General features: G+C 38.3%; 1 protein-coding gene across 11 annotated transcripts in view; it reads left to right on the top strand.

Moving 5' to 3' along the window:
• GPBP1 (GC-rich promoter binding protein 1) overlaps positions 1–24,282 on the top strand; it is a 38,497-nt gene extending 14,215 nt beyond the window's left edge. For 10 of the 11 annotated variants that reach the window (XM_049795302.1, XM_049795309.1, XM_049795307.1 and 7 more), the window contains 10 exons: positions 3,804–3,923; positions 9,271–9,394; positions 9,922–10,145; positions 10,798–10,864; positions 13,291–13,475; positions 13,940–14,047; positions 14,559–14,723; positions 18,931–19,115; positions 22,584–22,686; positions 23,812–24,282. In XM_049795302.1, the coding sequence (XP_049651259.1) occupies positions 3,861–3,923; positions 9,271–9,394; positions 9,922–10,145; positions 10,798–10,864; positions 13,291–13,475; positions 13,940–14,047; positions 14,559–14,723; positions 18,931–19,115; positions 22,584–22,686; positions 23,812–23,970 (1,383 nt within the window). In that variant the 5' untranslated portion in view covers positions 3,804–3,860 and the 3' untranslated portion in view covers positions 23,971–24,282. Of the gene's footprint in view, positions 1–3,803; positions 3,924–9,270; positions 9,395–9,921; positions 10,146–10,797; positions 10,865–13,290; positions 13,476–13,939; positions 14,048–14,558; positions 14,724–18,930; positions 19,116–22,583; positions 22,687–23,439; positions 23,784–23,811 lie in introns of those variants that run through there. The other variant, XM_049795311.1, reaches the window with a different exon arrangement.
• Positions 24,283–24,542: the final 260 nt, after the last annotated feature.

Raw genomic sequence — 24,542 nt, 5'->3', positions numbered from 1 at the left:
ACCTTTCTAGAATTGTGCGGCTCTGCTTCAGTAATAGACAACCTGACCCAAGTTGGCTTTTATGACACTTTGGTTAAAGAATGGCATATATATTTTGAGTTTGTGCTGCTAGGGAATGGTGACTTAAACATCCAGTGATAAATTTTGGGCCTACTCTTTTGTTACTAAGAGAGTTTCTGAAAGCAGTGGAATTGTGTTTGGATCTGTGGTATACCTCAGTAACCTTACTTCTGATAGCTGTATTAATACTGGGAGTACAACAGATGTTTTATCAGTGTTAGTGAACAGCGGTTGATCTATTGTGTGATGTGTACCTAAGAGAAGGCTTGCTAGCAGACAAATGGGTTATTCCTGTCTGTCAGTATAATTAAAACAGTTTCTTGTAAATGTTTCTATGGATGCATACTACTGACTTTCATTCTCTCTAAATACTTCAATTTTTTAATTTGTTTGGTTTTGTTTTTTTAAATATTGATTATTTTAAAAGTAGTCCTATGTTTCTGAAAGGCAGAAGTGTTCTTCTAAAGTACATTGCAGATCAATGTTACCTATTTGCCTTAGTGGCTCTTCAGTCTTTGTAAAGGCAGCTCTTGATTGATGTCAAGCTGGAAGGCTGTGTCAAGTACATTTCTAAAGGCTCTTCAGTATTTTTATTAATAACTTCCATCATGAAATAGAACTTATGGTTGTTAAATCTGTAGATAGTACAAATCTGAATAGAGGTTGCAAGTGCTTTGGAGGATGCAGAATGCAGAAATGTCTCTGCTGGGCATAGCTTAAGTAATGGACTTGACTAGCAGGAAAAAAGGCTAAGGTCAGACCTGGTAGAAGGAACCTTTCTAGTGATGGGACATGTTGCAGAATATCATGGTAGTCTCAGTTGTTGACCTAACTTAAGCCGGAAAGCAAGCAAGGAACAAACTGGTGTTTGACAACCTAGCTGAACACAAAGGGTTTGAGCATAGTAAATCCTGCCTGTGGCAGCAGATTGGTCTTGCTGACATCCCATTCTCACTTTTTGTGATCTGTTTTCAATTTACCAAAAATATCTTCTGAGAATGAAGAGTATCCTAGAGCTATTGAATATTTGCCAGATCATCAAAATGGAGCTCATGCTTGTAATGAAAATGTATTTATATTAAAATACATTCTAGGACAAACTTCTTGGCAACGTCAGAAGGTTAGCATCTGTAAGAGTATTTATGAAGGTAGAACATTGAGTTGCCACCTTAAAGCTGGGTAGGCTATATATGCTAAAATACAGTTTTAAAAAATATGCTAATATTTTTTCCTTTCCTGATCTGTTCTTTGTTTCCCAATTTAATTTTGGCTAGGGTGTTTGTGCCCATTGAAAGTTAGTAAGGTTTAATAATGAAAATACTTGATTTTCCCATGTCTAATTGCCAAACCAATAATATGTACAAGCAGATGAGAGAAAGTGTTTTCTTGGCTCTGGTGGTGTGGAGGTCAATATCCTCAACAGTTGCTTTTCTTGGTAGTCTTTAACTGTAAAACACAGTCAGGTACTGTTCTAAAAATACATCTGTGCTTTTTTTACTGTTCTTCTTTTATCAAAACTAGCTGGAAAAATTAGGCCTGAAAGAGGTTTTTCTTTTATGGGCTTATTGAAATTTACCGATATTCTGCTGCTGACTTTGCACTCTGTCTATTGTGTAGTTTTGGCCCAGGTGTCTGTCTTTACCACTTCACTATACCCTTTTGTAGGAAAGGGATTGACTCATCTGACAGAGCAGCACTATGAAAAACCTTTTTAGAGCATTTAGTTGAAGAACTGAGAACATGAGGAAGATCTGAGTCTGCTTCTAGAATAATTTTTGCAGGAAGAAATATACACCCAGTATCAGTGAGCTGTGGACAGAGCTCTGTAAAAAAACCACTTTTCCAGTCCTCAGGTACTTGATGATCACCAAATCTCACCTAAGCCCTTGATTTATGTGCAAAAGGTAGGGATGTTAGTGAGTTATGAATAAACTGTTTTCATGGTGGTTGTATAGGCAGTAGTGTTAGGAAACTTGACTAGTTTTTTAAAAACAGTAAGATGAATTTATGAAGAAATCACATCGTTAGTGCCTTTGTTGTCCCATACCTAATAGCTGATTTACCAATAACTTGGTAATACTTCTTGGATCCTTTGTTATGTTCTTACTCAGTATAAACCTAATCTCTGCCTTTGTTTTTCAGACTGTAAGTGCCTTGGTCTGAAGATTTTGTTGTTGTGGTTGTGCTGATCTTCCAGTATTAATACCTGTCTTGATCCTTTCTAAAGATTTCATGATTCTCCTGCTTGGAGACGAGAACTATGCCTGGGGGAAGGAGAAAAATATTTTTTTCTTGCTGCAGTCTGCTCACATTTAATCTGCTGTTTCTGAATTTAGCATGCGTTGTATTGGTTCATCTGTAAACATATACCCTTTTCTGTTTCTAAGTCATTGCTGAACATGATTAATCACTAAAAGTGAATTTGGTTCCTGTTAGAAGGAGAAGCCATTTTTTTGATAGTTCTGTGATTCATTAGAACTTCTTTCACTTGTTTTTTAGTAGTCTGAAATAATTGGGTTCTTCAGAAAATTTCTCTGGAATTTTTTTGAGGTTGATTTAGAGGATTGTTTTGGATGACTTCAGCAAGCTATTTGGGTGACATACCTTTAAACATCTGTCTATTTAATGATAGTAGACGTTGTGCATCTTACCTTAGAGTTTAACTCTGATAGCAGAGGTACCAAAAAACCTAAGTATGAGCTCACAGCATAAAAAGAAACCATCAGCTCAACTAAGTGCAGTTTTCTTACTAATACTTACTTGTGTTGCAGCAAGCTTAGATTAGTGAGCTATGTCTATGCTGACTAACAGATCTGCACTCTGTTGTGCAGAGACGTGGAATACACTTTTATTTGGGTCTCCCTATGAAATGAATGTGGGTGTTTATTATGCTTTCACTAGCTGAATTTCTAATAGTGTGTATATCATACTTAAAATCTTTTTGAATCACTGATGATTTTGCAGTGTCTAGCTGCAGAGCATGATTCAGATACCCTTATGATTCAGGCAATGTTTCATCCATTTTCCTTTCTGTGCTATAGTTCAGCTTTGGGTAACATAGTTCACATTTTCTTGCATTCTTTTGCTTATTGAGAGATGTTTTCCTACCTGTGGGGAGAGTGTGGGGTAGGAAACATATTCTTGGGTTTTAATCTTAAGCCATTACTTTCTCTAGCCCATTTTCAAACTAGAGAATTTTACTGGATTTTGACACTGTTTCTGGACATGTAGACTCTCTTTTCACTGAATCTAGAGATAATATGGGGTTTGTGGTGGCTCTGAGCATCTAGTTTTTTCGTAAGGAGCCTTAATATGGCCTTTGAGACTAACTTTCAGGGAATAATTAATAAAACCAGCTTCTTCTAGGAAGCTAATGAAATAGCTCCTGAAATCCATTCTAGATAGTACCATAAAGTACTTCAACAAGCTAATTTTGTCACAGCTTTCTGGATCAGTCCTTGTGCAAGATGCTTCATCCCATTTGTAAGAGGAATTAAAGGAAGGTATGTTACAGTTGTATTTTCATTATAGCTGTGATATATTTGATTAGTGTGACACTTTGGTAATAAAAGCACAAATGTGATGCTATAAATGAGATGAGGATAGTTAGATTCTAAACCAGATCTGTGTGAGAAAATAATACCAGAACACAGAAGGGAAATAATGATCAAAACACCATAAGTGTAATCCTCTTGTAACATAAGCATCTGAGAAGTACTCATTTCTTCTTTTTCCAATTACAGGGACTTGCCATGAGGTGCTGAAGCCTTGTTTCATTGATTTGGAGAGACTGGACCTAAATGGCGCAGCATGACTTTGCTCCAGCCTGGCTTAATTTTCCTACTCCACCATCATCAACAAGAGTATGTTCTTTGTTTTTGTTTTGAACAGGCACTCTCATTAGAGCAGTTTAAATGTTATAACCTCAATTGTAGTAAAAATGCAAATCTCTTTATGAATAGGGTGATAACAGATGATACCTAGCTAGTCTTGTTGTGATTTAAGTAGTTGTACTGTGGTTGTCAAGCTCATACCTCCAGTAGAGTTTTTTGCTTGAGCAGCTGAGTTCATGGAAAGAAGCATGTGCTTGGCTGTATTATCAGAGCCACTGTTGAATTAAGATTGCTTTCATCAGGAGTTTAAAATGAATTATTGCATCTTGTGCTAGAAGTACCAAGACAGAGGCACGTGCTTGATGTTCTTGCTTCTGATTTCTCTCTGCATCTTATAAATTTTACAGAACTGTTGTTGTTTTTTTTTTTTTTTTTTAATCACTTGAATGATAGAATGCTTTTGAAATAGACCTTCTGAAATGGCTATTCACTTGCTGGTGGGATGCTTGTTACTACTGGCGGAGTGTGGCACTTTCAAATAGTTGTGCATCTTCACTGTGGCTGTTTCATCTAGATTACTGTTACTCTATACAATAGGACAGTTAGCTTGGAAACAGGAAATAGCAATCTCTGAATCGTTAGGATTTGTAAATACTTGTAAATAATAGGAAGTAGTGAGTATGTCTGTCTCATAGATGTTTCTTTTTTTCTGGTCTATCCTTCTACTCTTTTCAGTTAGTATGAATGCAGAGGCAGCACTGGGTATTCAGACTCCTGTGATCTGTCTGCTTCATGATAATCTTTTGAATGCAGTATCTGTATCTGCAGCTATGAGAGTGGCATTGCCTTACTTTAATGTATTTGTGTAAGTTTCCTGCTGTCTTTCATGTCCATGGAAAATGTTTAGCCTTTATAAACTTACAGAAATAGGCTTGTGCTATTGTTAAATGCACAGTTAGCCATCAGTATTACTTGTGTTCCCATTGCTTTGCTTATATATGTCTACACACACACATGCATTTTTTTTTAGTCAAGTAGTTGAATGTCCTTATTCACATTGCTCTATTTATCTTTCTTCTACACTGACCTACCTAGCTTCTTTGTTTATTACAGTCTGTCAGCAACTCTCAGTTGATGTTCTGGGAACATCAGGCCTATCTGTTGCAGGATGGTTCCTGTGATCTGTTTGTTTTTATTCTACTTGACTTCTGATATATTCAACTCTTTGGATCTGTTTTTTTCCAATTTAATACATTTTCGATTGAAGAGTAATCAGAGCTTAGTTTAATATGGTGTCACAATTACAAAACAATCTTCACCACATATTTCAGGAACCTCCTGGAAGAGCTTTACCTGCATGCTCAAAGTGTCAATATAGCAGGATAAAAGTATGTTTCAGAACTACTCCAGTACCACTTGAATATGTCTGAGGTATGGGTTGTATTTGTCACCTCATTCCTGGATTGTGGGAAATTTCATTGTAAGCATATGTTGTGGATCCTGTTCTCTTTTATGATTCTCTGCCTCAAGGATTTTAGATAGACTTTCTTGCATGTCTTAAAATCTCTGTAGCTGTCTGCTTTCTCCGTTATAGTCTTTGTGCTTCATTGTTTGAACTGCAGCTTATTTCCTTGCATTACGGCCTCTCTTAATGATCAGCATTCTGTAATATATATATAGCATGTTTGGTATTAAACACTTGCAAAGTCTTTCTGGTCCTACCTGATGTGTAGTAATTCTTAGATTACAGAATAAGGCTTGTACTGTCATTCCTCTACAAGACAGGTCTCAAATGTTGTGCCTCCCTGTCCTGGTTTCAGCTGGGATAGAGTTAATTGTCTTCCTAGTAGCTGGTGCAGTGCTATGTTTTCAGTACGAGAAGAATGTTGTTAACACTGATGATCTCAGTTGTTGCTCAGTAGTGTTTAGACTAAAGTCAAGGATTTTTCAGCTTCTCATGCCCAGCCAGCGAGAAAGCTGGAGGGGCACAAGAAGTTGGCACAGGACAGAGCCAGGGCACCTGACCCCAAACTGTCCAACGGGGTATTTCATACCATTTGATGTTCCATCTAGTGTAGGAACTGGGGGGAGGGAGGGGCGGGGGCATCGCTGCTCTGGGACTAACTGAATGTTGATAGGCTGGTGGAGAGCAATTGCACTGTGCATCATTTGTATATTCCAATCCTTTTATCATTACTGCTGTCACTTTGTTAGTGTTATCACTATCATTATTAGTTTCTTCTTTTTATATTCTATTGGACGTTCTTATCTCAACCCACAAGTTTTACTTTTTTTTTCCTGATTTTCTCCCCCATCCCACTGGGTGGGGGAGTGAGTGAGCAGCTGCGTGGTGCTTAGTTGCTGGCTGGGGTTAAACCATGACTCCCTGTCCTCTCTATTGCCTAGAATAGATTTTTATTTCTGATTCCCATGTATCAACAAAACAGCTGAAGGGAAGAGCAGATAAAAGGGATGGAGATGAAGAGGAAGATGGGGTGAGGAAGGTGGGGTGTCTCATGTTTCATGCAGAATGGAGCTAGGGTGAGGCTGTGGTATCAACAACATTTAGACTTGAGAAGGAGAAACTGAACTCTGCCCGGTCAGTTTCTATTTCCGTGAAAAGGCAGTTTTAGGAATTGCATCTTTAGGAGCTTTGTTTCCCCTCCTGATCCTGGGTAGCCAAGGCTTTTCCAAATATAGGTAAAGGCTAGCACTGAAAAACCTGATGCCATGAAGCTGGAATTGTGAATGAGCTTTCTTATTGTCACTGATACAGATTACAGCTTGACTGAAATCCATCTCACCTATTGCTGATGATTTCCTCTTAAGTATAAGCTTTTGTATCATCTCCCTGTCACTTATGTAGCAAAGCCCACTTAAATAGCTGGGTATCCATTGCTCAGTATCTCTAATTCAGGTCTGGAACTACTCTATTTGCATCAGTGCAGTATTGAAGTTGGGTAGATGGAAATGGGAAGTTGTTGTGAACAGTGAAGCCATTTTGGGATATGGATGAAACTTTTCATAAAGGATTGTTGTAAAACTTGTATGGGGAGATTGCAGACAGACTGGTAAACTCAGTTTTCGCAAGCTTACTTTTACTTCATGTTAAACAATAAGACTACTTCTTATAGTTCAAAAATCTGTGTTGATTGCTTTCTTTCTTGGCTGGCTAAACCTAGTAAAATAATTTCTCAACTTCCAGAAACTGCCAATAGATTTCCTGTTGATTGCAAAGTTTACTGTCATCTCTGCTACAAGAGGCTTGATAGACTGATGCCTCCATCATGTGGGGAAAATGCAAACTGCATGATATTTGCACACAATTTAGAGATTTTAGATTCATTGTATCACGTACAACTCAAACATTATATATAAAATGCTGTCAGTTATACTTTGTGAAAATGTGATTATTCTTCAAAGTTCATACAAAAAAATTAAAGTCAAACTCCAAAGGCAATGTTAGGAGGTTGTCATATGTAAATGTGAATACATGAAGCTATCCTCTAAAATTTCATTGATGATCAACAGTTCTGGAGATTTCTGATTTTTTTGGCAGCTTAGTCAAAATTTGTATGTAAGGATTTATTTTTTTACTTAAATGTTGAGATTCATTATGATAATTTTTTAACTACCTAGACCTTTTGATAGTTTCTTGTGGTTTTTAGTTTCTTCTTTCCAAGTTTGTCAGGGAAGTAATTCACTTCCTAGGTCTCACATTGAAAGGGCAATTCCTTTTCATTTGACTTTTGTATGGTTTGGAAATACATGCTTTGTATTTTAAACATATCTTTTGCTTACATGGGTTTGAATTTTAAGCAATGAGTTTTGAACAGCACCTTGAGCTCTGCTGGGGCATTGTCAGTAGAACTTGGGTATCATTTTCTGTGTGTGATTGTCTCTTGCGGCAGTAGGGAACATGGGAAGGAGGAAATAATTTTCTCCAACATGTTTTCCAAAGTAGTTAAATCTATTACTGTGATTCCCTGCCCCCCTCCCCCCTGCCCCCCCCCCCCCCCCCCCCGATCAGTGGAGTACTTTAAATATTAGTATAACTTGAATAGATGTTAGTGGATAATAACTGTTGAAATAAACTTGGGGCTTTCATTTTCAGGCATAACACTGTTACTACTGTACTTTTTTTTCCTGAATGTTACTCAGTCTGGAGAGAGAGTGGACTTCAGGCAGCAAAGTTGGTACTTCGAGTGCAGTAGAGTAGATACTCCCTGGAATCAGTAGGCTTAATTTGCTGACACAGTACATTTCCACACAGCTGTGCATTTATGCACTTGTAGCTTTTGTGGCCCTGGGAGGTGTTGGATCTCTTGTACATGTGCAATACAATGGACATATACATGCGCAAAGTAAGTCTGCTGAGAGGGAAGGGGGCTTTGCTTCATTTGAATCAAAGGCTGGTTGCGTGGCAGGGAGGTGTTGGGTAACGCAGCCCTTTGCTGTGGCTCAGTGGGGAGACCTGTGGTGTGAACAACAGTAAGGCTAAGCACTACTTTTGCAGAGTGAAAATGTGTTCTTGAATTTTTAACATGTAACAGCAAAAGAAATGTTACCGTGTTAAAATAATAAAGCCAGATAGAAGGAATAGGGAAGACAGCTGCAGTAAGATATGATCTTTTTTGGTTTAATTCCCTTAGGTATGAGTTCTAGTCAGGATGTATTTTTATTTCTGAGTGCTGTTCTCGATATAAGGTTTTAGTTTATAATGTACTTTCTACTGACATATTAAAGATTTATTTCTTTAAAATTTCTAGAGTGCCTATTTGTAAGCTGGTAATTTGAATTATGTTTGTGAATCTGTACCCTTTTGACTCTAGGTTATTTCATAACTAGTTGCATTTGTCTTATTAAAGTTATAATGGCAAGACTAATAAAATTGGCCCTTTTTTGGGTACAGCTGCCTCCAGTGGAAGTTACTCCTTGCTTTCTATGGAATGCACATGTGTAGTCTCCGAACACCCAAATCAAGATCCCAGACTTCTTTTTTGCCTTCCACACTGTGATCTCCTGTCCTTTCTTACCTTTTTTTATTTTTCCTCTGCTGCAACGCTTGTCACTTGTGCTCTGTTCTGCTGCCAAAACAAAATAGACACTTGGGTTTTTTACCTTGTGTCACAAGCGTGGTCCTCGGTGCTCTTTCAGTGTCCTGGAGCGGAAGATACAGCTTCTACTTTACTAGCCTGGGAGATGGTGACACAGCTCTGAAGATATGTATACTTGAGGACTGCTGCATTGTCTGTCATTCAAAGTCATTTTATAAATGAATTGTATATACCATGAGTAATGTGCATGTTACAGTTCTGATAATTCAGCTTTGTTATTAACCAGATATCTCAGGTCTACCACTTGTGCTCATTTACAGTCATCACTGAACTTTGAGAAACGTTCTGAAAATTTTTCATGGGCAGAGAATCGTTATGAAGCGAATCGCAGAAGACACAACTCTTCAGATGGGTTTGATCCTAACACTGGACGGCCTAATGGAGGTATAATTTAGCTTTCATGGAACATTTTGAATACTTTTACATTATTGCTTTGTAGCACTCCAGCTAGAAAAGAAGTCTGATGATAATAGCTCTACTATGGTACCACTACTATACTACTAAATTCTTATTCTGTAGTAAAATAGAGGTAATGGAAAGACAAATCTTCTGGGAGAGGATATGATGACCGGGGCTGGTGAAAGTAGTGTTGAAAGTCTTTGAAAGTTGCCAGGTGTATTTCTCTCTTATGAAGAGTAAAAGTGTTAATATTCTAGCCAACAACATATAAATGAGCAGCTAGAAAAGGATGTTGACTTGTCTTAATGTTGGACTGCTAGCCTCTTTGTCTGGCACTGTTTTGTAAGATTTTTTTTTCCTTGCTGCTTATGTGAATGGAAACTTAAGTTTACTACGCTATTGCATCCTAGAGTATAGAGCTGCTGACTTAACTTCTCTAAGAACTTTACAAAAGTAGAATATTCTTTTAAGATTGTTTCTAATTGCATTTCTTTAAAATTTAAAAATCTAAGGACATTTTTGGAGAAAAGAGAGGAATGGTTGGCGTTCACAAGGCAGAAATTGTACAGAAAATATAAACCATTGTGGGGGATACCATGGTGGAGGTTCCCGTGCTCGTGCCAGTGCTTTCCACTGTGGAAAAGGCCATGGACTGCATGAAAACCATGTACCTGCTAATGAAACTGGGAAAAGTGAAGACAAGGAAGTACCCAAACAGTTTGCGGCTGAGGATTTTGTAAGTTAATTGTAACTATAATAAACAATGTTTCATTGTTTCTGCAAGTGCCATTATTACAAGCTACTTCATGAGATTTCATGAGTTTAAGATCATCATATAAGGGATCACCCTTCCCATAGGTCAGAGGGTGTTAGTCATTTGCCCACTAGCTTGTTTCTCCTTTTATATACAGTTTTTATCATTATATGTTTATTATTGTCACATAAGTGTTTAAGTGAAACTATAATTGTGTTCCAGTTTGCTGTGGTGTGTGTATGTATTAAATTCTACACAGTTACCTTACTGGAAATCTGAAGTACTAACAAAGTGATCTTCCTGCCAATGGCCCTTTGACATCCCATGCTTCAACCTAGAACTGTAGAATGTGAGAGGAAGGGTGAGCTTCCTCTTTGAAGAACCATACATCGCTGGTTTTTGTTTTCTCTAGACAGTTCATGTAATGCTTTTGACTGCTGTCTGAGATGTTTTATTGGAGAAGAGCAACAAGTGAGCATTGACCTATTTGGATCACAGGGGAAGTGTCTAGTCTGTCTCCATTTAAAGAACTTTGACAGCAGAGATCATACTGCTGATATTATTGTGGTTATTTATTTCATTAGTCCCAGAATTCAAGTCTTATTTTTTTAATAATGATAAAACTATATTTCAGCCGTCTTTGAACCCTGAATATGAGAGGGAACCAAACCAGAATAAATCTTTAGCTGCAGGTGTGTGGGGTGAGTATTTCTGATTATTTAAATGTAAAAAATGTAGTAGAGATCTGAAGTTGTTTTATTTGAAACATAGGATTTTTTTTTTTAGAATTATAAAGGTATAGATTTAAATTATAAAAGTATAGGTTGAGATTGAGGAAACTTCAATATTATTACAACGTAGGTATCTTATTGTTAGAGAGGTGACACTTCCATTTGAACGTCAATCTGTTGGTCCGTAGATGCAGCCTCAGCTAGGATTCTTTTCCAGAATAAGTATACATCTTTTTTGTAAGGATGTCAAGAATTTATCTTCACCTCTGTTTTCAAGAGGAAGTGCAATAAAGGTGGGTAACCTAGACTAGTGATGTGATTGCTAGCTGAAGATTTTCTAAAAGAATGCTTCTGACTGATTAGAGCTGTTGAAAGAGTTTGAAGAGAAACCTGTGAGGACTGGGAAGAGCAGGTTAGCTTGCAGAGGTCTAAGGTCTCTTCCTGGAAGCAAATGTCTTAAGCTGTTGGTCTTGCTTATGAATTACTTGTAACAAATCCAATCCTGAGAGCAGGCCTTGAACTGAACTGTAGTTTGGGATTGTTTTCTTTTATCTACCTGATTAAATTTGGCTACCACTTTACAATTCTGTGGGCTTTATGAAGTCAATTTTTCACCCTTAAGAAGATGGCAGCTTTAGACTGCACAGATTGTAAAGTAATAAACTTACTCAAAATAAGAACCTTTCTCTTTATGAAGAAATAACTTTAATTAAGCATAAAAGCTACTACTTAAACTGTTGCTAAGACTGAGATCTGAAACTTGTTGCTCATTTTAAATGGTACTTTAATTTGCTGGTTCTATTTCTCATACTTCCCCAGTACGTTTTGCACTCTTAGGTAACACTAGATGTAGGCCAGCCCCTCAATATAAATATTAATTGCTAAGAACTTTTGCAGGAGCCTAAATAATTGGAATGCTTTCCGGTTTTGTGTGTTTAGCAGCTTTCATGTGAAAGTCAGGAAATACAGTTATCTTTCAATAATAAAGCAAAAATAACTAAATTCTTTCCTAAGCAAGTTGGGGAAAAAAAATTACATAGCAATTTGAATGTTTCACAACCTTTGCAGCACTCTAGCTATGGCTGCTGCATAATGTGGCTCAGCTTAAACTGAAGGAGGGAAAGCTTTCCAGATTTTCTGGATATCATTCTTCATAAGCAAAGGAAGGAACAGTTCTGTTAGCTACATTAAATCACAGGATGGTTTGGTTTGGAAGGGACCTTTAAAGATCATCTAGTCCAACCTGTAAGCTACAGTGCAGTGACTTGTTACCGCTACAGCTTGGCATCTTACTTTATTACAGCTCTGCTATTGCAAATTTTGTTTTGTAATTGAAAAACAGAAATTAAGGCTGTTATTATTCCCTTTTAAAGCAAACAATATTCAGGACAGGAGGAATGTAACCATCCTTTTCCTAATGCCTGTTAACAATGTATGCTTCTGTTAGATTCCATTTTACTTTGTGTATGAGTGATGGGAGTTTGCAAGTATTATGAAAAGTCTTTCATAAAGTTTAATGAGAGCTAAGTATACAGTTATCACAAATGTTTTGTAACATTTACTTGCTAAACAAAGCTAAAGTTAGTTATGCTTTTAAGACAATTGTTTTTTTTAATGTAGGCTATGGTGACTGAAGTAGAAATGCTTGCAGGGAGAGGAGATAATCTTGGAAAAGGCTGTTAATGCAACATTGGAATGCATGTGCAAAAAATAAAGTTTTTTTTTCACTTTTTGAAAATTTTAGAACTGTTTTTAATAGGTGTTCTTTAAAACTGCTAAATGTCAGTTAACTTAGTATGACAGCTGGCTATATGTCTCTTAATTAGTACTCTCTTGAACATGGAAATGTTGTAAGCCTCAGATGTTCTGTTATGCCCTTTGGAGGCATGGAGATAGAGAAACTGGTCATTGCTGTGGTCTGGAGTAGTGCACATCTTGTCTCATGTTTATAGAGCCTTGTTGTGGAGTATTTGGCTTTAAACTGAGCTGTTAATAAATATATAAGTAATTATTTTTTAGTAACCTTAAAGGGAAATATGAAAACCATAATGTCTTTTGAAGATTAGGTAACTACCAACAAATAATAGTATTTGGATTTTAGATTTGCAAACAAGAACTGTGTAGCTGTCTTCTTTGAAGAATATCTTTACTATCTGAAAGTAAAATTCCTGAATTGCCAAGTGAAATATTTTACAAATGGCAGTGCTAGAAAATGGATCAGAACCTGTGTTTATCCAGGTTTGGACAGTGTGTTAGTCCAGTGTTAGTTCCACAAATAAGTTCCTGATTTATGCCTGTTTTCTGTGGACCATATGGCTATCCAGTGCCTTATGAACTAGAGACTTAAGATTGTATATACGTGCACACACATATATGTACCCTTCTTTTTTTTCCAGGGTACCCTTTGAATCCTAAATCTAGATCGCAGAGAATGCTGGTCATTAAAAAGGGCAGTACAAAAGAACTGCAGATATCTGGATTCCCAGTAGTAGGAAGTTTTCATTCACATCCAGTAAGGAATGGACCTGGTACAAGTGCTTATAAAGGATTAGTCCCTAAACTTGTCACTCCACCCACAAAGGTGAGTCTTGGATACCAGTGGTGTGAACAGAATGCTGAAAAAAATCATGCTGTAGTTCTAAATGTGCTTATTTCACCCCTGAGAGTACTGTTCCTAGAGTATTATGCTTTCAACTCTTGCTAAGTGCAGCACACCCCAAAAGTGAATGGAAACAACTTTTTCTCATTTTTCTTTTCAAGCTATACTGTAATTGGATCTCTCTTTGTTTCTTATTTATCTTTTCTGAGAAGTGTAAGAGCAAAAAGGATGTTTTTAACTTACAGTAAAACAGTGCCTTTTGTATATATTTTGTGAGCAGATGAATTGCTCATAAACAGTCTCTTTTCCACAAGAAAAGAGGTGTTTGCACTAAATTGTGGTTGTAGTTATCATTTGCTTTTGCTTAATCATTTTTCTGAAGATTCCTGAAAATAATTCTATTATAGTTATTGACTCTTTAAATTTCTGTTTAAATTTTTATTTAGCCTACACAGTGGAAAAGCCAAGCAAAAGAAAATAAAGTTGGGAATCCATTTCCTCATGGATCTGCATATGGTGTTGGCAATTTCAGTCCTTTCAAATCAACTGCCAAGGTATTTTCTCTATTACAAAATGCAGTGAAAGACATAAAACAGTATCTGTAGTTTTTTATCAAATCTGTAAAACATTTAATTTGGCTAGGCAAGGGGATCAGTAAGTTTTATGCACAGTTGCATTAAATAAGGTTTTTTTGGAAGTTAATGTGTGAGAAATATGGAAGGCACATCACTGGCCTTTAAGTACTGCACCATTTGCTTTGTATTTTTATCTGGGGTAAAAATGGTGCATTAGGAAGTATAACCTGGTAGGTTTAAACTTCAAAACTGCTAATGGTATGATGCACTTCAGAAGGTCGTTAGCAGTGCTCCATAAATCTGCATCTCTGGGTTTACATGTAAGAACTATATATATTGAAATAGAAATGCCTTCTCTCTGTTTTTGACCATGGATATATGTGAAACCTGAAATTACAGGTGCCAGGGAGTCTTTTTGTCTTTCATTCAAAGTTTTCTAAATGAATAAACTTATAATATTCTTTTTTTTCCCTCTGACTCCCTACATTAGTGTAATTGGTCAAATTCTTCATCCCCTGTTGACAAAGTTGGTCAGCCTCGTTTAACAAAATTGACAAGAATGCGGACTGATAAGAAGAGTGAGTTTTTGAAAGCATTGAAACAAGACAGCGTGGAAAAGGAACATGAAGACAAGAATCATGCTGGGCAAAAGAAGGTAGTTTTGTTCATACCTGTTGTAGATCCAGCAGTAGTAGTTTTCAGATGGACCATAAACTGCTTCTTATTTTGCTGTAAACAGCTGTTAAGTCATGGTCTTGGATCTTTAAATGAAGGAAAGGAATTATATTTTGATGAATTTAAAAAAAGTTGTTCCAAGTACTACTCTTCCTCCAGTGGTTCTTACAAGTTTCTTTCTGCAGTATCTGTTCATACATAACTCAGGTACATCTGTGTCTTTAGCAACAATAAAAAGAATAAACTAAGCTTAGTACAATAATGTAATCATAGAATTGTTTAGGTTGGAAAAGACCCTTAAGGTCATTGACTCCAACTATTAATCTAATACTGCTGAGTCTACCACTAAACCATGTCCTTAAGTGCCACACCTACATGTCTTAAATACCTCCAGGGATGGTGACCCAACCACTTCCCTGGGCAGCCTGTTCCAATGCTTGACAACCCCTTTCAGTGAAGAAATTTTTCCTAACATCCAATCTAAACCTCACCTGGCGCAACTTGAAGCTGTTTCCTCTTGTCCTATCACGTGTTACTTGATAGAAGAGACTGACACCCACCTCGCTACAACACCCTTTCAGGTAGTTGTAGAGAGCGATAAGGTCTCCCGTCGGCCTAATTTTCTCCAAGCTAAACAACCCCAGTTCCCTCAGCTGCTCCTCACAAGACTTGTGCTCCAGGCCCCTCACCAGCTTGGTTGCCCTTCTCTGGACACGCTCCAGCACCTCAGTGTCTTTCCTGTAGTGAGGGCCCCAAAACTGAACACAGGACTCGAGGTGCGGCCTCACCAGTGCCCAGTACGACCTTCCCTGCTCCTGCTGGCCACGCTATTTCTGATGCAGGCCGGGATGCCGTTGGCCTTCTTGGCCACCTGGGCACACTGCTGGCTCGTATTCAGCTGGCTGTCGACCAGCACCCCCAGGTCTTTCTCTGCTGGGCAGCTTTCCAGCCACTCTTCCCCAAGCCTGTAGCGCTGCATGGGGTTCTTGTGACCCAAGTGCAGGACCCGGCACTTGGCCTTGTTGAACCTCATACAATTGGCCTTGACCCATCGATCCAGCCTGTCCAGATCCCTCTGTAGAGCCTTCCTACCCTTGAGCAGATAAACACTCCCTCCCAACTTGGTGTCGTCAGCAAACTTACTGAGGGTGCACTCGATCCCCTCATCCAGATCACTGATAAAGATATTAAACAGAACTGGCCCCAGTACTGAGCCCTGTGCAACGCCACTTGTGACTGATCACCGAACTGGATTTAACTCCATTCACCACCACTCTTTGGGCTCAGCCATCCAGCCAGTCTTTCACCCAGCAAAGAGTATACTTGTCCAAGCCACGAGCAACCAGTTTCTCCAGGAGAATGCTGTGGGAAACAGTGTCAAAGTCTTTACTGATGTCCACGTAGACAACATCGAATGTGTTTCCCTCATCCAGTAAGTCAGCCATCTTGTCATAGGAGGTCAGGTTGATCAAGCAGGACCTGCCTTTCATAAACCCATGCTGACTGGGCCTGATCCCTGGTTGTCCTGTACGTGCTGTGTGATGGCACTCAGGATGATCTGCTCCATAACCTTCCGCAGCACTGAGGTCAGGCTGACAGGCCTGTAGTTCCCCTGATCCTCTTTCAGGCCCTTCTTGTAGACGGGCATCATGTTTGCTAATATCCAGTCCACTGGGACCTCCCTGGTTAGGCAGGACTGCTGGTAAATGATAGAAAGTGTCTTGGTGAGCCTCAGTGCCCTTGGGTGAATCCCATCTGGCCCCATAGACTTGTGGAGGATAGTGTTTCATACTTTGGCTATTAGTTATCCTACAAAACAATTAATGGAAAAACTTGGTTCTGCTTCTCAAACCATTTTGTTTCTAGTTAGAATGAGATTGTCAGGAGTTCTCTATTCTTGGTCTAGTCATAAGACCGATAGTTCAATTTATGCATACATAAAGAACCTGTTTTTACTTTGTAATTGCAACTTGGAGGTCTATACTGTCTGTATATAATATGTGTCATGTTTCTTTCAATCTGGATCAGTTTATGCAGTGCTTGGCTACCACCAGAGAATATGTGTGTTAGTGCTACCAGCCACCAACAAACCATAAGTGTAGTTATCATACACAGTCCAAGTGAAGATAATTATTGTGTTATTCAGGATGAGGTGATTACAAGCCTGTTCACTGTAAATGTGTGGTTTAAATTGTTTTAACAAAACAAAAAAACATTATAAATTACAAATCAGCCAGATAAATGAGTGGGCTTGAGGAAGGTTTATTTGGATTCAAAGATATGAAAAAAGAAACAGTGCCAGTGTGCATTGCTTATAAGAGTAAGATTGACTTTTCTGACCCTGTTCCTATTTCAGGCAAAATAAAACTTGCTGTAATGGGACCGTACAACTTAGCTGTGTGTGTGAGCTAAGAAAGGTCTACATCTTTGCATTAGGTATTCTGTGGCCGAGCACACTGAGCTGGGTGTTGGGAGTAGTGTTGTTCATGTGTGTTTAAGAAATACACATAGATTTTGACTTAAGATGAAAAAGATATTGGGAAACACTGTCTTGAGCTTCAGAATTATGAAAATAGTACATGAACTTTGTGGGGGTTTCTGTTCCTGAAATTGTCTTGAGTTGATAATATCTTTGATATGTACGTTAAATGCATTTGCTTGTCCCATTGTATGCAGCTGATTTTCAGGAGCAAATGTATTTAAAAAAAAAAGAAAAAAAGAAAAAAGGCTTTTAGTAGTGGAAGTTGCAGTGTCCTTGGACAGGTATATGTAACATGTAGCCTGGAGTAGCTGTTGGAAGTGCATGCTTCCTTTTCCCTGTCATTGCTGCTTCACTAATGGGTGTGAAAGGATGTTAAATGGATCATGTAAGTAATAGCCATCCTACCTCCAACATTTGTGTTAATGATCATCAGTAGAAGACATGGTGTGCAACTGAGTGGATGGGGAGATGCTGCACAATAGTTTCTGTAGTGTGATCCTCTTGATGGAATTTTCAGGCCTGTATTAACAGATTTCACCTCTGAAATAATAAGGCAAATCATAATCAGCAGCTGAATCATGCTTGGAAGAAGCTGTTTTGCCCTATATATTTTAAAATAGTTTAATATTTTTATGAATATTGTTGATAATCTGAGATGCATTCTTCAGGCATATGATTTAACAGCTGAATGTATGTTTACTGGGATACTTGTTCTTAAATTCTTGCTAAGCATTCTAAAATTTCTGGGAGCAGACAACACTGAGTAGGAGGGAAATGATGGTGGTCTTGATCTTGGACCGTGCGGTATGGTTTCTTACAGGTGCAGAACTAGCTGATGGAGTGATTGCTTCCTGTTATGGATAATGCTGTTACATGCCCAGTTTAGGGATTTCGTTGTCAAAAGGGTGTTAACTAGATAATGATTGTACTCTTCTCTTTGTTTTTGCAGTTGGTGAGACTTCTGAGGCTATTTGGCTCATTACTAAATAAGAGTTACAGGGTGCTGAATGAATAGAATAAAAAGAAACATCTGTGAATTATAGGATTAAAGAGCTTTTAATATTGGAGTGAAGCTGAACAGTCTGCTTTCTAAATAGACTTTTTTCCTAGTTCTTATTTCATGGCTAGTAAGTTACAGTTGCTGTTAAGAACAGCCTGAGAAGCTGTGGTGTGTGCATGTACATAGAGGAAATTGCTGTCTGAATTTAAAGAGCAGTATCCAGTCTTTCTGAACTTGTGGCAGATGAATTTGCTGGTTGAAGTAGGGTGGCTATGACCTCCCCCTTACACTAAGTAAACTTAAACTCTTACGCTTTCAAACTTCTCCTGACACACATGGCTCTGATACTTTAATTAGGAACATTGTAAGTTCAACACGTAACCTGTTATTTCTGCAAGTATGAAAGGCAGCTTAAATAAGTTTGTATTTTAAGATATGTTTGAAACTTCATAGAAAAATGTTTGGGGCAGAGCATGGGAGTTGCTTTCTACATCACTTGATCAGTGGCGTAAGTTAAGATTTCTGTAGTATCCAGGTATTGCAAACTCCAGAAGTATGAACAGAATTACCCCTGAAGTAGTATAGAGTGTCTCCATTTAAACTTAATTTAAATTAAATGGAATCACTGAATTGCAGCCCTTGCAGACACTTACTTGTGAATGGAATTTACTTTTGAATTTTGTAATATATAATTATTTTTAACAGGATGATGAGTCCTTTAACTTGCGTAACAGCAACAGCCCTCATCATGAGAGAGATATAAACCGAAACTTTGAAAATGAAATTCCGCAGGAGAATGGCAATGCTTCAATTGCATCTCAACAGGTCACTCAATCTTCAGCTTTCCCTCCGGCAGATGTTCTTTCAAGCTCACTGGAGGCAGAGCATAGGTATGTACTTTATATAATACATAGAGTGTTCCTTCATGGTAAGTGAGCATGTCATAAATTCTTACTATTTCAGAAGTCAGAATCTGAAAACTGAGAACACATAAAATGTTTAATGAGTACTGTCAAAGTTTAACTCTTAAACATGTACTAATTTAACATGGAATATACTTTATTTCTGCTAGACTTGTGCATTGACTTAAACTTGTTTTACTGAAAATTTGAAGTATTTCCTTATAAAGAAATAAAGCGAACTGCATAGTGACTTCATCCCTCTGATTTTGGTCTGCATGTCTAGAATGAACAATGGATGTAATTGCTATTTGTATTAATAATACTTTAAATGCTGCATCTTACGTAAAACACCAGTGAATTTTTCCTCATTGTTAATTAATTATTTCTGTAGCTGACTAGTTGACACTGTCATTGGTATCACAAGAAAATGCGCTGGAAAGGGAGAAAGTAACTTCAAAAAAGGATTGTAACAATTCTAGTATCTCATAAAAGTAACTGCAGTAGCAACTGGCAGAGATGAGAATGATGCTGCTGGGAAATCACAACTCAGTCTAGAATGAGCTTGTCATGGGCTCTGTCAGATTCTTACTGTTTCTGGCAACTATACAATTGCAGTGATAGATTTTTATTTTTGTATCTTTTTTTGTGTGTGATAGATTATATGTATACATTGGACTGGAGAACTTTCCTTTTTGTAGTACCTGCGGAGGAAACTTTCATGACCTCTTATCCCTCATGAGTACGAAAAATGAAATGAACCCTGCTCTGTTCCTTTTTTTCTGCCATTGGCTATGGAGACAGAAATCTTTGGCCACTAGAGGTTGCTGCTGCTGCTTTTTTGACTAGAAGATAGGAGTCAAATCTAAGTCTCATTTTTCACTTCAAATAACATTGAATGACCTTCACAGGCTTTCTGGGCAAGTGTTTTTCCTTTGTGGTATCCCAGAGAGTCTGTGTCTCTGTACTGTCCCAGCCCTTTGGCTGTGACCTCTACATACATGTAGACAGTGTTATGGTAAACCTTTTTGTGGTAAATTGGACCTGAAGTGATCAGCTTTAACTCGCAGGATACTTGTGCCTACCTAGTAACAATATTGGCACATCTTGTACAAAATGTATCTTGGGCTTCCCTTCTGCTGTGTAAGTTTCTGACATGCAGCCATTCTGTTGGAGTCAAGTTTACTAATCTGAAGTTTATTATTTAAACGTAGTTCATGCTTTTAACTATTCTAGAAGTCTAGTGTTGCTTTGAAGGGGCAGCGGTCCTGCTAGCTTCAGACAATGTTGCTTAAAAGCTAATTAACCATTCTGCTAAATTTTATTTACATTAACAGGAGCTCTGTAACTATTCACTTTATAGTACATACTACTGTTAACATCTTAGCTTGCTTGCAGTAAAACTTTCTAACTCAAATTACTGTTGCCAAAAGTATAACTATCATTAAACTGCATTTGGCTTTGCAAGTCTTTTTCTGTATGTCTATACAAATGCACACATTCTCTTAAAAGAGAGTTTTGGGTGACTTGTGTATTATTTCTGCTGCTTCCTGAGGATTTAATTGTTCCTGGCTGTTTTATCATCCAATTTGGCCCAAATACTACAGAGGATGTAACTTCCATTTCTGTTACTGTCTTGCAAACTTTTTTGAACAGAGTAGAGCTGTTCTCCCCTTCTTCTGCAATTTCAGGCTTTTGTTGTGGTTTTAACAACAGTCAGTGGTGTCACTGGTCATCTGCAAGCTTGCCCAATGCACATCCATTGTATTGGGACCTAGAGTTCTTTGTGGGGAGAGTTATGTTGAAGGGCATTTTGATGCCATCTGGCTAAATGAAGTACCTGGCACATGACATTAACTGTGAGTTCATATTACTTCCCAGTTTTAATGTATTCACTGTTCTTCAGCTCTAAGGGTCAGTCTGTTGTGTCAGTTTGGGCACGTAATTTAGAAACCTCTTTATTTTTTGTGAAATAGCTTTAATCTTCAACATTTGAAGTCAACAGGTGCATAGTTTGCCTGAAGAAGGTGCTAATCCTTTTGGCAAAAACTGTGCAGCAAGAGAACTTACTAACTTTGTTGTTAAATGTCACGGTGTCTTCACCCTCAGATAAGCCCTGTTTACACAGCGTCTTCACATGTAAAACCACTTGTCTTCCTGCTCAGATGCTGCTGTCCCACTTTTGGCACTGTTGTGGTTTAATCCCAGCCAGCAACTAAGCACCATGCAGCTGCTTACTTACTCCCCCCGCCCCATCCAGTGGGATGGGGGAGAAAATCGGGAAAAAAGAAGTAAAACTCATGGGTTGAGATAAGAACTGTTTAACAGAACAGAAAAGAAGAAACTAATAATGATAATGATAACACTAATAAAATGACAACAGTAGTAATAAAAGGATTGGAATGTACAAATGATGCACAGGGCAATTGCTCTCCACCAGCCGATCGACATCCAGTTAGTCCCAGAGCAGTGATTCCCTGCCCCCACTCCCCAGTTCCTAAACTAGATGGGACATCCCATGGTATGGAATACACTGTTGGCCACTTTGGGTCAGGTGGCCTGGCTGTGTCCTGTGCCAACTTCTTGTGCCCCTCCAGCTTTCTTGCTGGCTGGGCATGAGAAGCTGAAAAATCCTTGACTTTAGACTCAACTCTACTTAGCAACAGCTGAAAACATCAGTGGTATCAACATTCTTCTCATACTGAACTCAAAACATAGCACCCTACCAGCTACTAGGAAGACAGTTACCTCTATCCCAGCTGAAACCAGGACAGGCACTAGCTAAAACACATTGATTTTTGAACCTTTGGATATCTCTAGCTTCGTCATGAGAGGAATCTGTCTTTTGTTTCCTTCCCTCCCCTCATCTCAGAACCCACTCCTAGTTGTAGTCTGTGCTGAAATAGCAGCATCTGCTGTTGGGTGAGACTCAACTGCAAAGAAACCTGTCCTGGCTTTGAGATTAGCGTGTGCTAGAAAAAAGAAACTATATGAGGCCATTGCATCCTGAATTGGTTCCCATGAAGGAGCACCACCAGTATTCCTCATGGCTGCTCTGTTATCCAGGAAAACCTGCTGATCCCCTCAGTGTAAGTCTTTGTCTCTTCATACCGTTTTCAAGGGGGTACACTACTGCTCCACCAGAGCAGTTATGCAAAGGAAATACATTCTTACTTTTCCACCTGACACAGATTTCTTGCCTTAAAATGAAGGTACGGTTTTTGCCATGGGTAGTGATAAAGCAGGGTCATCTGTGAAGGACCTGAGAACTTCTCAACTTCTATGCTTTATATATCTTTTCTAAGGCTTTTAACCTACTTTTATGTAAGAGTTTGTTTAAAAAAATTATGGACTGATTAATCCATTTGTTACAGATCTCTACACATATATGTAGGCAGAGCTTGAAATGTCCTGAGTGTAAGTAGCAAATTCCTTAATGTTGTCCTTTTTAATTTAAAGGTTGTTAAAGGAGATGGGCTGGAAGGAAGATTGTGAAAACGATGAAACATGTGCTCCACTAACAGAGGATGAGATGAGGGAATTCAGAGTCATTAGTGAACAGGTAACACTAAGTTAATGTTCCATTATGAACTTGTAGTTTGCTACCCTAAATGCCTACCTTTGAGAAGGACCTGCAGTAATTTTGATGATTAGGGGTATTGCCATTTCAGTACCATTTCAGTGTTGTGCTTTAGGAAGAATAGTTGCTTTAAAAGAATAGGGGACCAGTGCTTATTGTAGGTAGGGCCTTTTTTCAAAATATCAAGGGAAGGGTAAAGGAATGCTTCTGAGTAGTTTCAGCATTGCTGGGAGTAGAATTGTACAGGCTTTCCAGCTCCTCAACTTGGCCCGAGGAAAGGGAATTTTCTTTCAAGGTTTTTATGCAATTTCCTTGGTTGTCCAAAATCTGAGTTTTCTCTGCTGGAAATTGAAAGACATTTAATTCACTAGTAACAAAGTCTGAAAAGGCAATCTAGACTTGATTTATTTTTTATTTATTTTTTTTTTGAGATTAGGAATTTTGTATATACCTGATGGGGCCAGTGAGGAGGAGTGGGAGGGGAGAATCTTGTGCAATGTTAAATCTGAACACTTGATATTTCTGTAAGTCTAGCCACAATTAGAGCATATGGAATATTAAACTCTTAAATGCTTGGCTTATTGCCCAGCTTTTGCACTATGTGTGGAAATGCAGTAATTCCTTTTTTGTTGTAGAATCAGTTGTTTCCTTTCTCTCCAGTGTTTTTGACTTTCCAACTGCATCAGGTAGACAGATTGGGACACCCATTCCTCCCTGCTGCTTCTCCTCGTCTAGGCCCCTTCCTTATTGCAGACCCTGCCCTTCTTAGCACAGATGTTTGCAGCACTGTGGAAAAAGGGACTACATTGCAGGAGACACCATGTGGGAGGAGGGATCACTGGGGCCAGACATCTGAGGAAGTGGGTGAGAAGAGGGTAAGCTCTCGTTGACTGCAGGAGCTTAGCACTATTGGAGGCGCTTGGATACCGGTGGCTGGCCCAGAAGTGAAGGCGCTCAGGGGAGTTTTCCTTTGTGTGTATATATGAAAAGGTAGTGCTGTGGATCTAATGTAGCCCAGAGATGAAGATGTAGAGAATGTTGAAATGCAACAGATTGTTGTGTTTAGCTTTTTCCTTCTCTTAAATACATCTTGTTTTCTCATTTCAGTTAAAAAAAAACGGCCTTCGGAAAAATGGCATTTTGAAAAATGGCATCATCTGTGGTTTTAAGTTTAGCCCCTGGAAAAACAGCATTGTCAAAACCACTCCGGAGAGTGAGGATTCTGAGACGAGCAGCAGTGATACATCAGATGATGATGATGTGTGAAGACTTCTGTAACATCTGTAGAAGACCATTTTGATCTTACAGAAATTTGGGGATGTGTTGTCCAAAAAAAATTTCTAATTTATGTAGTAACTTACCCATTAGAGGAAGAATGATGTGACTTTTCTCTGAAGGAATGTTGTGTTGGGTGTGTTGAAAGCTACTATAATTTCTTTGTAAACGAATGTTGTAGAATGAGGACTTAGGTTGACCCAGCATTGACTTCCTTCATCACTGAAGCATTTCTGAATAGCAATGTCACAATGTAACAAGTCAGACTTTCACATTTAATAATAAAGACAAAGAATTATGTAATGTCTTGTAAAGCTTCTGTCTTAAAATGTCCAAGTCCATGAGGGGAAAAAAAGGGCAGCTTGACCCAGTGTTTTGTTTGCCAAGTGATTTCTTTCTTACAGTGGAAATCCTTGAGTCCACTTTGTATGCACAAAGAACAATGTAGTGTGTTGGCTAAAATGTGCACTACAACTCTTTTCCTTAACTGAACTGTTGTACTGTTCTACTTCCACACATAACTGCTCTTTAGCCATTTGTAGTGTAGCTGTTGTTATTGACGG

This window comes from Accipiter gentilis, chromosome Z (genome assembly GCF_929443795.1).
Source record: "Accipiter gentilis chromosome Z, bAccGen1.1, whole genome shotgun sequence".
NCBI lineage: Eukaryota > Metazoa > Chordata > Aves > Accipitriformes > Accipitridae > Astur > Astur gentilis.
The sequence above is the reverse complement of the archived record's forward strand: the minus strand, read 5'-3'. Positions and strand labels throughout refer to the sequence as shown.